Consider the following 14,894-nt stretch of genomic DNA (forward strand, 5'->3'; position numbering starts at 1 on the left):
ATATGCTATCAGAGATCTTCATTTCTTGTGCACCCCAAACTCCCATTGATTTCAATGGACATTGGGGTTTGCACGTAAAGAATCAGAACCATACATTAAAAGGATTAAACATTTCTATTTGTCAGTTTTTCCAGAGAGAGGAGACTATAACCTTAAATAGCTAATCCTTTGCCAAATTTCTCAGATTATGAAGACAACAGCTGTAACAGAAAAGGGATTAAGTAAGAGTAATGAACAGAACTAGTTACAAGTCAGCTAAATTGTATAATGCATCACAGTTCTCCAGGATAAAGTTTCTTCATTTTTAAGCTGTAATGCAGCTGATGGTCATTTCCTTGTTCTTTGCTATTAATAAAAAGATTTTAAAAACACCACATAATTGAAATTTCATACCTTGTGGTAAACTGATAAAGAACAGTTTCATCTACTACAAATAAGAACAGTAACTTAATTAAAAAAAAGAGGCTAAAGTACTTTATGGTTATCACACCAAAAAGAGTTACTATGGCCACGAGAAGCAGTTTCACAGGCTCTCACAGGTTTGCAATTAAACTCACAGCAATATTAAAAAAACAACATTCATATTACTTGTTGAGGGAGAAGGTTGTGGAACACCACTTTGAGTACTTTTCTTAACAGCTTTCAGCACAGAGATCAGGGAGTCTGTCATGCCCTAACACAATACAACAGAGTTACATTGGCCAGCAAGAGCAGATATATCCTGGCAGTATACTGCTAGTTCCCCAGAGTGCCGTAAAACAGAAGAGCCCAAAAAAGTAATAAAATTCAGTTTAAAGATAGTATTCTAGGGGAGGCAGATTCATGCATCCAGAATATATGGCTCTCCCTATATATTGTCAGGGGGCTTCCTGACAAGGATGATTAGAAACACGAAACTCAGTTTTGACAGGAAGAACAGAGGGTGGGTGGGTGGGTGTGTGTGTGTGTGTGTGTGTGTGTGTGTGTGTGTAACAGTTATTCAAATTCGTAGATAACTGGACCCAGGTCACTATTTACAGCATTACAGGAAAAACAGATATTCCAATGTTGTATTCCAATATACTCAACCTGAAAAAATGCAGTGTTTGGAAGAAGATTATGGGAGACTTCTCATGAATAATGCACTATGGTACATGCAAGATGGGAATTCCATATGCATCCAAATCTCCATATTTCTGAAGGTTTTCACTATGTAAGGAAGACTTAAGCAACATCTTTTATAGGCAGCTAGAGACATGGAAACTGTGAAAGTGCCTCTACAAACTAATTGTTTCTGCAAGAAACTACCCCGGAACACTGAAATTTAAGAGATTAATCACCAACATTTCATATCATGTTACAGGGTTCAGTTATTTAAAACTGAAAGACACCCTACAATATTAATGCTGATTTTCAGATATTCTAAAGAAACACACCACAATAACAAGCAGATATCAGAAGCTATTAATGGCTCACTAAGGTCCTAAATCCAGCAAAGGACTTCAGTGTATGCTGAAATTTTTAAGCACACAAGTAGTTCAATAGGATATTCATACTAACATGCTTGCAGTTAAGCAAATACTTTCCTGGACTATGGCCTTAACTTGGAGGAGTTCAGAATTGCCAATCACATCTCATGATATTTGGTATTTTCCTTAATGCTTCAGTTCCTGAAGTTTTGGGCAATGATATAAAAAGTTTAAACTTTCATTTAAAACTGTTTCTAACCATCAGAGCTGCAGCGAAGAATTTACACATGTCAATCTTAAAGGCTCAAAAACAAGAAGGCAAGCAAATATTCCCCCTGCTTCCCAAAGTTTATTTTTAAAATCATGATTTTAAGAGCTTGGGGTTGGCAATCTAGTGAGGATGAGTATAGGAAAAAAAAAAAAGTTAGGTACAGCTTCAAAATATGACAGTATTATGGTGGCAGTGTTATGGACTTATTTTCACAGATTTAGATGCCCCAGATCAAGTACACTATATGCTTACAATTACACTCAGTAAAAAAAATAATTTTCTATAATACAACAGTGCATAATGCCTTAAATATTTGATTTCAGAATGTAGTTGGCAGCTTTATAAACTTGAAAGGTGGCAATAAAATCTGATGGAAGAGTATTTGCCCAAAATAATTGGAAGATTTTTTTTTTTAATATAGATAAAACTTTTCTTTGTCACCATTAACAATTCACAACGGAATTAATATATTAAATCTGATCAACAAGTGTTTTCTGCATTACATTAACATTTGGAATCAAGTTACATATGATGAAACAAGTTATTGAGTAAAAATTCTAATGTGTACTACCAAAGTACTTTAAATAAGCATCACAATATTAATAATTTAGCAGTAGTACTCAATCGTCAAGGAAACTGTATTAAGTAAAAATAAGCTACCACTGTAAATGTTTTGAAAAAGTAGAAAACTCCAATTTAAGATAGTGGAAAAATATAAAAAAAATACACAGAATAAATCTTGTTACATACCACTAATGTTGAGATCATAATCTCCTGCAGTAATCACATTAGTTACTAATCCTTCAGCTGGTTGACTGACAGATACAACATCATTTAGAAGTTTCCGAATGCCTCCTGGCTGAGGTGAGTGGGTAATAATGTTGTTGACAGCAATTTTCAAGTTTTTAATTACGTGAAGCTGGTTGTTAGGATCTCTCATGTGAACTAAAAAAAAAAAAAAAAAAAAAAGAAAATGATTTTCTTAAACTGAATATTTTATTGCAACACCTGTATTTTAGTTCTGGATACATCAACATTTCTTTGACAAAAGATATTCAAAATTTAAAGAGAACTTACATAACTAAAAAGATTGTTCTTGGGTTAAATTACAATTTTCTCCATGCCACCCTAGTTTCATACTGGAATAAGATAGTCCTTAATACCAAAGTATTAAATGAAAATATATAGGCTAGGACCCCAATCCTTAAATGGACTTAGACCTGTGTCTGACTCTTTAGTTGGCTAAATCCACCATTTAGGCACCATTGACACTTTCAAAGCCACTGTTCAGCTATTATCTAAATCCATAGATGCTTAAGCCCCCACCAGTCCGATACTAGCACTTATACCACCCCACAGTTAACAAGCCAAAACTCTGGTGGCCCCAAAGTTGGATTCTCAAACTAAACAATCTCAAAAGTGTGCTCTAAATATGCCTAACACTGTTGCCTGCCAGCCCCCACTTCAGGAAGCCAAGATGCAGGCCATCAATAGATGGAAAAGCAGCAGAGACCTGCACAAAAGACACGGGAGGGCACAGAAAAATGTAGAGCAAACACAAGAGTGGAATCAAGCATGAGTAGGAGACAGACATATGGTTTCAGCTGCAAGGATATGGAATACTGGATCAGTTGACCTGGCTTCGGTACCTAACTCTACGAGAGGGTTCACAGTTGAGGATCCCAAGTGGAAGGAGTTGCCTATCTCAGGCCCATCAGACAGGTGCACCAAGTCAGCCGCTCCTCAGCATTACTCCTGGCTAGCTCACGAAGCTCCCCATTCAACTGTCCATCTTCTGAAAATCCCTTAATCAGGCACTGAGCTCTCCCCAGGCATTATATGGAAAAGATAGGCACCTAGCTTGAAGCTAAAAATTCCACTTAGAAGCAGGCCACCTAGGGGTTAGGTATTGTAATGATGAGCAGAGCAACAGTCAAATACATTTAAGGACCTGGATTCAGCCACCTCAATTCATTTTACTCCCACAACTCAAAGAAAACATTGGGCATGTGCATGTCAGTTGTAATGAGCGAGCACAATAGTTACACAGAAGCCAACAGTCAATAACCCAAGTTACAAAAGAATCCTCAATAAAAGCCAACCAAAAAGGCTCTGAGAGGCTTGTTATGGAGCTCTCAGAATTATTTCAGTGGAAGCTCTAATAGCAAGCCATCAGAGGTGACTATCCAGAGAGTTGTTTCACAAAATTAGTATTTTCACAAACCAGAACAAAATAATTCAGAGATAAGACTATCACACTTCTGTTGTTATGCCTACAAACTCTCACAGCCTCTAATTACTGTCTCCTGTTACATACCAAACATGCTGCAATACCTTGACAATAGGATAGACAATTAGCTTACCTTCAATGGCTGAAGATTAACTATGACAAAGTAATGTTCATTTTGAATGTCTTTATGAACTAATTAGATGTCTTTTAACCAAAGCCCAGAAACTTGGCTGTCTTAGCTGGATTTTAAAGAGACAAGCATAGCAAACTCCCAAGAAGTTTCACTCAACGGTTTGTCAAAAATACTAAGATGACAAACTGCCAGTGTCAAAAATACCACCAACCATTTTTTAATCATGTAGTTTGATAAAGTCCGGATTTTTCTCAAATGATTCTTGACAGGAATAGATTTCTTATAAATGCTGTGACAAACCATGGCATATTCATCAGTTTCCCATTAGTTTTTTTATTTAAAACCAAGATCCATTATTTAACCAAAATTAAATTTTGACCATCAAAATTGCAACAGTAAAAATATATTAACATTACATGTTTTACATTGCTCCTTTGTAAAATATAGATTCTGTTCAATATCCAGTTTTAATTCCAACTTCCTATGCAGCTTTAACAAATGCATGGGCTATGGTTCTGAATCTAACAATTTTAGTTCTCAAATTGCACAAAACCTACTTCATAAAATAAACCAAGTCATTTTTAAATCGCTTAAATTGTGTTCCCCTGAAAGATTTTGCATAGATGCAAAAAAGTCATTTTCAGAATTTTTTTTTAATTTCCAAGAATCAAACATGGTTAAAAGCAAGATTTGTAAACTGGCAGTCAAAAACAATGTCTAAATGTCTTAATTAAAACCTTTCTGTGGGAGATTCTACTGTTGTAACTAGATTTCTTAAACAATTAAGAGAATCTAGGATGTTATGTGCTGCCTTAATCCCTAACAGAATAAGAAAAATTTCAAGAGCTCCCAGGAAATTTTGGTCATGGAATGACTTAGTAATAGGTCAGCTGACAACTGACAGAGAAATCAAAGGGGCTATATGTCAAAGAAAATAAGATAGTTACTGATTAGCAAGCCATTCCATGCTAAACTGACATACTACAAACAAGAGAATAGTTAATCAAAAAAGGTGTTAGACATTAAAAGTCTATGTTCACTAGATAACTATCCTACTATTTAAAGAAAAAATGGGTAGAAGGGAAAGAAAGTTGTAGATAAGTTTTAAGTGTCCACGTGAAAAAGTTACATGTTAAGCAATGTGGTTTATGAAAGCAAAAGTTCATGCTACCAGCACAGGTGGGTTTATGCTATCTTTTCCATGTGTGACTACTTGAGATTAAAGAGTCCCTTTCCATTAAAACTAACCCCCCTCACTTTGGGACAGCCAGAAAAGAAAAAAGTTAGTAGATGTGAACTAGAGTTCATCATGACCAAGAAGAATGGTTCTTGAACTCTTGTCTATTCTTAACTTGAGGCCATTAGCAACACTCAAATCCATTAAGACCTCAGAATGGAGAGGAGAACCACTATATTATGCATTCACTGTAGGCACCATCTCAAGAAAGTGAACAAGAGTGAAGGTAATTGCCATCAATCCTATATTTACCAGTTTCAATTACAAGAGCTAGAATAGTGGTTCTCAAACTTTTGCACTGGTGACTCCTTTCACGTAGCAAGCCTCTCTGTGTGACCCCCCCCTTATTAATTAAAAACACTTTGTACATATTTAACACCATTATAAATGCAGGAGGCAAAGCACGATTTGGGATGGAGGCTGACAGCTTGTGACCCCCCAAGTAATAATCTTATGACCCCCTAAGGGGTCCCGACTCCCAGTTTGAGAACCTCAAAGCTAGAATATAGCTGTTACAGTTCCCTCCCATCACCCCAAAGGCATTACCATATGCAGGACTTCAAAAAACCTGCTGTGAAGAAAACATGGGGTTTTTTGTGTCATTTTTAAAAGCAAATAATTGTGCATGATTTTTCAGAATGCCTCACACGATCATCTTTAGTTGTCAAGTAGGACAGAGACAAGGACACATTCACCAGCACTCTGTACTCTACATTGGATCCAGCACTGGCTTGGAAGCCAATTTAAAGTTTGGCTCCTCAGTCCCTTCCATTAAACCCTAAATTGGCTGAGGCCTGGTAATCTCAGAGACCAGCTCTCTGAACCCTACTTTGGAGATGCAATCAACAGGAATAGGCTGACTGAACCTAGGGTATACATCATAGGACCCAAGCGCAGAGCTTTGTCTGTGGAATCATTGGGGAACTCACTCCCTAAAGCCAAGTCTTGGCATCTTAAGGACACATTGCATAGGAACACAGGAACTGCCACAAAGGATCAGATCTGTGGTCCATTTACCCCAGTATCCTGTCTCCAACAGCGGTCAGCATCAGATACTCCAAAAGACAGTGCAAGAACACTGGCAATAAGCAATACGTGGAGTAAGCTGCCCCCATGAAGGCCTTGCCCTAATCATTAAAGATTGGTTTAAACCATGAAACATAAGGTTTTATATTCCTTCCCAAGTGTTCCCAAGTTAATGGACTGCCCCTGCACCACTTGGAGTCTGATCCTTCCAGTTAAATGTTGATAATGGAAGACAGCTATTCTTCCTTTGTGGGCATTCCTTGAACAAGAAATTCCATGTTCAGAGTACAGTGCACTACAATGCAAGTGCTTTAGAAATGTGACAATCCATTATATTTTCCACACTTAGTGAAGTTAATTTGGAGGAGGGGGGGCAGGCACAGGGGAGAAATGGGTATACAGTTATCAAAAGAGTCTTCCTCTTTTAGTTAGCTCAACTCTGTTCACCCCAGAACCAAAGTGTCTCCTTTAAGGAGAACTTGGCAAAATTCCCAGGAGTTGGAGAATATATACACAATGGCTGCACTTTAAACATTTCTTCTGTTTTCAAATGCAGTGTAGTTGTAGCCGTTTCTGTCCCAGGATATTAGAGGGATAAGGTAGGTGAGATAATATCTTTTCTTGGACCAACTTCTGTTGATGAGAGAGACAAGCTTTCAAGCTACACAGAGCTCTCTGTAATGCTGGGACTACCTTTCCCAGACTTGAAGAAGAGCTCTCTGTGGCTCAAAAGCTTGTCTCTCTCATCAACAGAAGTTGGTCCAAGAAAAAGATTATCTCACCCACCTTGTCTCGCCTCTGTTTTTAAAAGGTATTATTAGTACCAGCAAAGCAACAGAATCTTTCAAAATGGAAGAAACTAAGTAACACCTTTTCGCTGGTCTCTTAGAACCTACAGTGCCATTTATCTAAATTTGTTAGTCTCTAAGGTGCCACAAGTACTCCTGTTCTATTTATCTAAACGATACACCTTCATTTGCTTTACAAAACAAGTCTGTGTTGATCATTACCAAAACACACAGAAACATTACCAAAACACATTTTGTAGCTGTTATCCATACCTCTTATAAGGTTCTTTAACAATAAGCCTGAAAGCAACAAATATAAAGCCATGGCATGTTTTCAATTTCTTATCTCAGGAAGATTTTTTTAAAAGTCACACTTTCATTAAATCTTCTAGTTATTGCAGAATGTTAGGGGTTTTTTTAAGGTAATATGTGATAATTGGGGCAACAAAATCAATTCCTTCATGTAAAACTTGTCCATGGGATCAAACCCTAAATTAGGATTTTTAAGGACTTTTCCAAGATTTTGAGCATTTGTAAAAAATGCTTTGAACCCACGCTTAAGATTTTCTACCATCGCAAATCTGACTATTTCTCAGAGCCTATTTTCTGATAGGCCTGTTGTTATGGGTTATGTTAATTATAGACAAAAATCCATACTACAAATTTACCGTATATTAAATAAGTGACTATATATGTTGTAGAGATTTCACATTAGAGTAGTTAATCCTCGGCAGGTGGTTAATTGGGGTGCCAGAGTCCAGAATAAAGACAGTACAAGACAAAGTAAAACTAAATGAGTAGTATCTAAATCTGTCATTTCTTTGTATAAAAGTTATTTGTATTGCAGTAGCACCTCAAGAATCTCAAACAGTATTGGCCCTCACTGTAAAAGAGCTTTATACACATACAAAGAGAGAACTCTTGTGCAAAAATACCAGAAATTCAAAATAATGGACCTGAGAGATTTAAGATTCCCTTTTAGATTTCCCTCTCTAATTCAGCAGTTTAGTACCATCAAACATATAAGACTTATTCTGCATAATTTTATCTTATAAGTAAAGCCATACTTCTATGAAAGGTATTATTTGTATTACATGGATCAGGGTCCCATTGTGCTAGGCACAGTACAAACAGATAACATGATGATAGCTACCTGCTCCAAAGAGTTTACTATCTAAGATGTCACTGTTCTAGGTGACTTTTTGATTATCAGGCAATAATCAGAGGTCAATTAAATTAAATAAAAATAAAAGGTCAATTAAAACTTCCGCTCAGAATGTAGACGTGTTCAACCACCCATAAATTGAGATGACACATGGCATGAAATAGCTAATAACTTTCATATTAATTCCTGAAATACTATATTCAGCTCTGGTTACTCTTGCTCAAAAAAAGATACAGCAGAAATCAGGTGTTCAGAGACAGCCACCAGCAACAATCAGAGGCATGAAAAAGCTTCCAAATGAAGACTGAAGAAATTGCAACAGTTCAGTTAGGAAACAATTATGAGGGGACACGATAGAGGTATACAAAATATTGAATCGGATACTTAAAATAATTTGAGGACTCCTACAGTTATTTACTCTTTTCCATAATAAAATGGGATATTTGATGAAATTCAAAGGTGACAAATTTAAACTTCATTAAAGAAAACCTTTTTTTTTATAAAGACAATGAATAATTAACTTGTGCTCATGAGTTCCACAAATCATCACTGAAACCAATAGCTTTGCAAGATTCAAAAGAGGAATAGACATTTATATATACACAAGAGTATAAATTACACAGGATACAAAAAGTTAAGGGATTAATTCTTCCTGTCTCTGACAAGTGCTAATTTGATGGACACTAGGAAGAAACTTTCCCTATAGCAAAATTATTCCCTAGTTGTCCACTACAAGTTTTCCTGAAACTTTCTCTTAAGTACCTAGTACAGGCTGATGTCAGAAACAGCATATGGCACTAGTAGGCAACCTTTCAGAAGTGGTGTGCCGAGTCTTCATTTATTCACTCTAATTTAAGGTTTCGCATGCCAGTAATACATATTAACGTTTTTTAGAAAGTCTCTCTCTATAAGTCTATATTATATAACTAAACTATTGTTGTATGTAAAGTAAACAAGGTTTTCAAAATGTTTAATAAGCTTCATTTAAAGTTAAATTAAAATGCTGATCTTACACCACCAGCCTACTCAGCCCGCTGCCAGCCTGGGGTTCTGTTCACCTATGCTGGCAGCGGGCTGAGCGGGGCCTGAGGCCGGGACGCCGGCTGGCAAGGGGCCGGCAGCCGGGACCCAGACCTGGGGGGGGGGGGGGGGGGGGCAGAGGGGTGGGGGTGTGTGGCGGTGCAGGGCAGAAGGCTGGGTGTGTGTGGGGGGATTCAGGGCAGAGGGCTGGGGTGCTTGGCTCGTGGGGGTGCTCCCAGCCCCCTGCCCTAAGAGGCTCATGGCAGGGGGCTGGAAGGGATATGCCCTGTTCCACCCCCTTCCCCAAAGTCCGGTCCCTACCTCTTCTCTGCCTCCTCTATGGAGCAGGGAGCACGCTGCCGCTCGGCTCTGCTCCGCTCCGCTCCCCCTCCCCAGGGCGATCAGCTGATCGGCGCAGGGAGGAGGAGGAGGGGCAGGAAAGCACCACGCTGGGGGAAGAAGCGGGGGAGGGGGGAAAGCTTGGCTGCCGCAGGACCAAGCTTCTGCCTCCTGCCCCAGCAGGGGAGAGCAGTGGGCGGGGAGGGGCTGAGTGGGGCTGAGGGCCGGGACCTCGGCAGCGTGCCACTCAAAATCGGCATGCATGCCATAGGTTGCTGACCCCTGCACTAGAAGAACCACTAATCTGGTCCAGTATGGCAATTCATATCTTCCTATTATATAAGGGCTTGTCCACAGGGGAAAGCTGTTGCAAAATAAGCTATAGTGTGAATCCAAAGCACAACAGCTATTCCACATTAACTCCCCAAGTTGACACTCTTATTCCACACTAAGAGTGCCTTTGTGCGGTTTTAAACGAATTCAGAATAAGAATGTTCACACAGGTAGCTACTGAGGAATAGCTATTGTGGGCTATTTCCCCATCTAGACAAGCCCTTGTAAAGTAGGAATACACTTTTTCAGTAAATAAATTAATCTTAAAAAGAATCAAGCTACAAATTGGCTGCATCAATTTAACTGCCAATAAGGGTGTGTCTAGACTGCAGCTGGGAACAAGCCTCTCAACACTAGCAGACAGGCTCCCTCATGCTGCGGTGCTAAAACTAGCAGTGTGGACATTGAGGCAATGGCTCAGGATAGCCACCTGAGCTAGGACCAAGAAGATAGCATAGATACAGGAGGCATAGCTATGCCATAGCATAGACAGAACTTTCCATTTGGCCACAGCTAAGTACCTGATAACACATTTTCTGCTCCCTGATTTGCAGTTGCCTCTTGCTCTCCAGCTTTCCCCACAAGAGGGAGTTAATTATAGTGTGTACTCCCTGTATTTTCCATGCAACTAAAGCAGGAGTCAACTTGCAGCCAGAGTGTGTGGTCTGCTGAATTAAGACACAGCAGCCAAAGCCCAGAGAGCCAAGCCACAGGAAGTGGCCTCAAGCTCTTCACTTCCCTGACACACACAGGAAGTTTAGAACCAGGCAGCCTGGACAATGGAGCCAAGGTGCCTGGAGAAAACATCCTCATCCTCAAAAGTCATCAAATAAGTCTTCAACTATGAGCCATAGTTGTATGTGTTTTGACGGTGGATTGAAGATATTTTATTCGGATAAAAATAAATTAACATTGCTTTGGAATTTAGTTCCACCTTGCCATGGAGTAAATAGGGCTGTTTATATAGACACCAACAAAAGTAGCAGGTAGTAACTGAAGTCACAAACACAGCATCTTTACGTCACTGACTACAGAATAAGTTAATAGCTGTCATTTAGAAAAATATGGAACATTTACAACTGGTACAAGAGGGAACCAAATCATGTCAAACCAGCACTGCTTCCTTCCTTGACTGGCCTACTGGATGAGGGAAGCAGTAGATGTGATACATCTTCATTTTAGTAAGCCTTTTGACACAGGCCTACGTGACAGTCTCATAAGCAAACTAGGGAAATGTGATCTAGATTAAATTACTATAATGTGGATGTATAACTGGTTGAAAGACTGTACTCAAAACAGTAGCTATTAATGGTTCGCTGTCAAACTGGGAGGATGTATCTAGTGGGGTCTTGGAGTAGTCTGTCCTGGGTCCACTATTATTCAACAATTTCATCAATGACTTGGATAACGGAATGGAGAGTATGCTTATAAAATCTGCAGATGATACCAAGTTGGGAGGAGTTGCAAGCACTTAAGGAGGCCAGGATTAGAATTCAAAATAACTGAAATTGGAAAATTGGTCTAAAATCAACAAGATGAAATTCAAAAAAGTACAAAGTACTACACTTAAGAAGAAAAAAATCAAATAGATACAAAATGGAGAATAGTTGGCAAAGCAAAATAGTGCTGCTGGAAATGGGGAGGAGGGATAACTCAGTGGTTTGAGCATTGGCCTGCTAAGCCCAGGATTGTGAGTTCAATCCTTGAGGGGGCCACTTAGGGATCTGGGGCAAAATTAGTACTTGGTCCTGCTAGTGAAGGCAGGGGGCTGGACTCAATGACCTTTCAAGGTCCCTTCCAGTTCTAGGAGATAGGATATCTCCATTTAAAAAAAAAAAGGTAGGGGCTAAAGGGCATTACAAGTTGACTATAAGCCAACCATGTGATGCTACTGTCAATATGGCTAATATCCTGGGATCTATTAACAGGATGCAGAAAGTTAAGAAATTAAATCTTTCTGCCTCTGACAAGTGTAACCAGATAGACATTGGGAAGAAACTTCTATAGCAAAGTTTTTCCCTAGTTGTCCACTACAACTTTTCCTGAAACTTTCCTGTCATATTTAAAACACAGGAGGTAACTGTCCCACACAGTCCTGTGTCTGGTTTTGTGCACAACGCTTTAAGAAAGATGCAGACAAACTGGAGAGAGTCCAAAAAGACAGCAACGAAAAATGACAAAAGGTTTAGGAAGCCTAACCTATGAGGAAAGGTTAAAAAACTGTGCATGTTTAGTCTAGAGAAAAGACGACTGAGGGAAAACCTGATAATCTTCAACTATGGCTCCATCTACATTTGGAGCTTGGGGTGTGATTCTGAGCTTGATTAGATACGCTCATGCTAGCTCTCATCAAGCTAGCATGCTAAAAACAGTAGTGTAGACACTGTAGAATGGACAGTGGCAGGCAGCGACACAGGCTAGTCACCCTGAGTACAAATCCATCTGGACCTTTGCGTACAATTTCGGGGAAGCTAGCCCTCCTTGCTGCTCGCCATTGCCACTTCGGGTACACTACTATTTTTAGCAAGATAGCTCAAAAAGAGCTAGCATGAGCACACCTACCTGAGCTAAGAATCACAGCCCCCAGCTCCAAGTATAGATGCCTATGCTAAGAGCTATTATAAAGGGGACAACGATCAATTGTTCTCCATGCCCACTGAAGACAGGACAAGTAGTATCAGCCTAATCTGCAGCAAGGGAGAGTTAGAAAGTTCTTCCCTCTATCTAACCTAACCAAATACTGGAATAGGGTTCCAAGGGAGGTTCTGGAATTCCCATCTTAGAGATTTTAAAAACAGGTTAGATAAACCCCTGCCAGGAATGTCTAGGTTTACTTGGGCCTGCCTCAGCCTGGGGGAACTAGACTAGATGATCTCTTGAGGTCCGTTCCAGTCCTACATTTCTATGACCTGTGTGACCCCACAGATTGCTTATACAAGGGATGGAGGTTGATCCTTAAACCGCACATATTTCTTTTGGCTTTCTTAAGCAACAATCTGAGTATTCAATTAAACCTGGAAAGTTGGCATGATTTTTATTTTAATGAAAGGTTGGCAAGAATTGTATCTATAATAAAAATGTTAACACATTTGAATACATAGTTTGGTCTTGAAGTACAGAGCAAGAAGTACTAGAAATTATGTGATATGTATCAGACAGTTGTGTCATTATGTGTCCTTTAAAAAGAGACGTTAATAAAATTACGTCCACTAAATATGCAGAATAGACTAGGATGTCTCAAACCCAAGAGCAAATAAGGTCCAGCATGATCATTTAGTTTAGAAAGATTAAATGTAAATTTATCTCATACAAGTTTGACTTTCAATTTTGCCTATTGGCAATTGTGAGAAATTCAAAGGATAGCAGTGGGTTGGAGGAGGCCTACATTTGCTGCTCCTCTCCTTAAAAAAGTGCTCACTTTTTAACCTACTACTATTACAACACCTAGAATGGCTACAACTAAAGGACAGTAGAAAAAATATATATTTTGCACATTGTGTTTACTATGCACATTGTTTGTCATCTTCCAGTCAACCAGATTCCTCTGTAGTTTGAGAGTTTTTCCATATTGCAACAAAAAGAGGGAGGAAATATTTCTGAAAGCAGAAAAATATGGTTGCAAACAAAGACTGGCAGGTGAATTCAGGGCAGGTGTAATGCATGGAACTACTTTTAACATTTTAAATTGTTTAGCTTTCAAGTTGGTAGAATCCACTGAAACGCTTTATAAAGTAACTCAGATGCAATTCAAGAAGTATTTTGAGGAACTTGACTTGCTTGAACTTCTGTAATTTTTTCCCCACCATAAGAAACTGACATAAAACTCAGTTCAGTTGATGCTGCTTAGAAAACAAACCAATATTAAATGCTACAGAGCTACCTGTAATTCTCCTCATGAGCTGAACTTTAAAAAGACATTCAATTTAAAATCACTGTTCCTTTAAAACGGGTCTTACTGCAGTATATGCCTGCAAACTTCTGGCAAGTGGGATGTCAAACGTTCTGGGGAAAACCTGAACAAGCGAGATTTCACTACACTGGTATTTAAAACAAAGAACTTCACGGGTTAATAACCCCCCCCCCCGCGAAAAGAGAGTCACTTCTAAGCTGTGTGTACTGCTACGCCCCGGAGCAGCCCCACATCCAGGAGGTCTCCTCCCCCCACCTTCCAGGTCAGATAAGACTGACTGGGAATCGTCCCTCAAAAGCGAGTCACCCCTTCCCCCGGCGTGACACGGAAGCGGGGCTCGGGGATACCTGCCCCGATCTGAATCTGTTCCTCGGCAACCGCTCGGGCCAAGAACTGGGAGAGGCTCGCATCTCCTGGCCCCGGCCCGGCGGCGCACGGCGGCGTGGCGAGCAGGACAAGTACCATTCAGCCGGGCCCGCAGCAGCAGGCCGGGGTGGGAGCAGGACGCCCCCAATACCCTCCCCACCCCCGGCCCTAGGGTGGGTGCAAGTGACAGCTCCCCTGCCCCGCCCCGGCGGCTGCCATGTAAACAAGCCCCGTCCCACCCGCTGCCGGCACAGACCTTCCGAGGTGAGGCGGCAGAAGGGCTTCACCAGCTCGGAGAAGCCCAGGTTGTTCTTGCGGGTGAGTCTCTCCGCCTCCTCGCTGCACAGCGCGGCCACCAAGGGCACGAACGAGTCCTGGATGAACTCCTGCACCGACTGCACGCACTGGGCCATCTCCCCGCCGCAGGCCCCGCGCCGCTCCGCAGCCGCTCTCCCGCCCGACCACCGCCGCCGCCTCCTGCTCCCTCAGCCCCGAACCGGCTAACGCGCTCCGGCCGGGACAGGGCCGCACGCACTCCCAGCGCCACCAAATCTACCCCGCCGGCTCCTCAGCGCTCGCCCAGAGCCGCCATATTGAGCCTGAACCGAGACTACAGCCCGATCCCGGC

General features: G+C 40.6%; 1 protein-coding gene across 2 annotated transcripts in view; it reads right to left on the reverse strand.

Moving 5' to 3' along the window:
* The window catches only part of TRAPPC8 (trafficking protein particle complex 8), a 94,926-nt gene extending 80,145 nt beyond the window's left edge, over positions 1-14,781 (reverse strand). For both annotated transcript variants that reach the window (XM_024216519.3, XM_024216518.3), the window contains exons 1-2: positions 14,523-14,781; positions 2,470-2,664 (exon numbers count right to left, since the gene is read on the reverse strand). In XM_024216519.3, coding sequence (XP_024072287.2) covers positions 2,470-2,664; positions 14,523-14,679 — 352 coding nt within the window. In that variant the 5' untranslated portion in view covers positions 14,680-14,781. The remainder of the gene's footprint in view (positions 1-2,469; positions 2,665-14,522) is intronic.
* Positions 14,782-14,894: the final 113 nt, after the last annotated feature.

This window comes from Terrapene carolina, unplaced genomic scaffold (genome assembly GCF_002925995.2).
Source record: "Terrapene carolina triunguis isolate 2854851 unplaced genomic scaffold, T_m_triunguis-2.0 Scaffold58, whole genome shotgun sequence".
NCBI classification, from domain to species: Eukaryota; Metazoa; Chordata; order Testudines; family Emydidae; genus Terrapene; species Terrapene triunguis.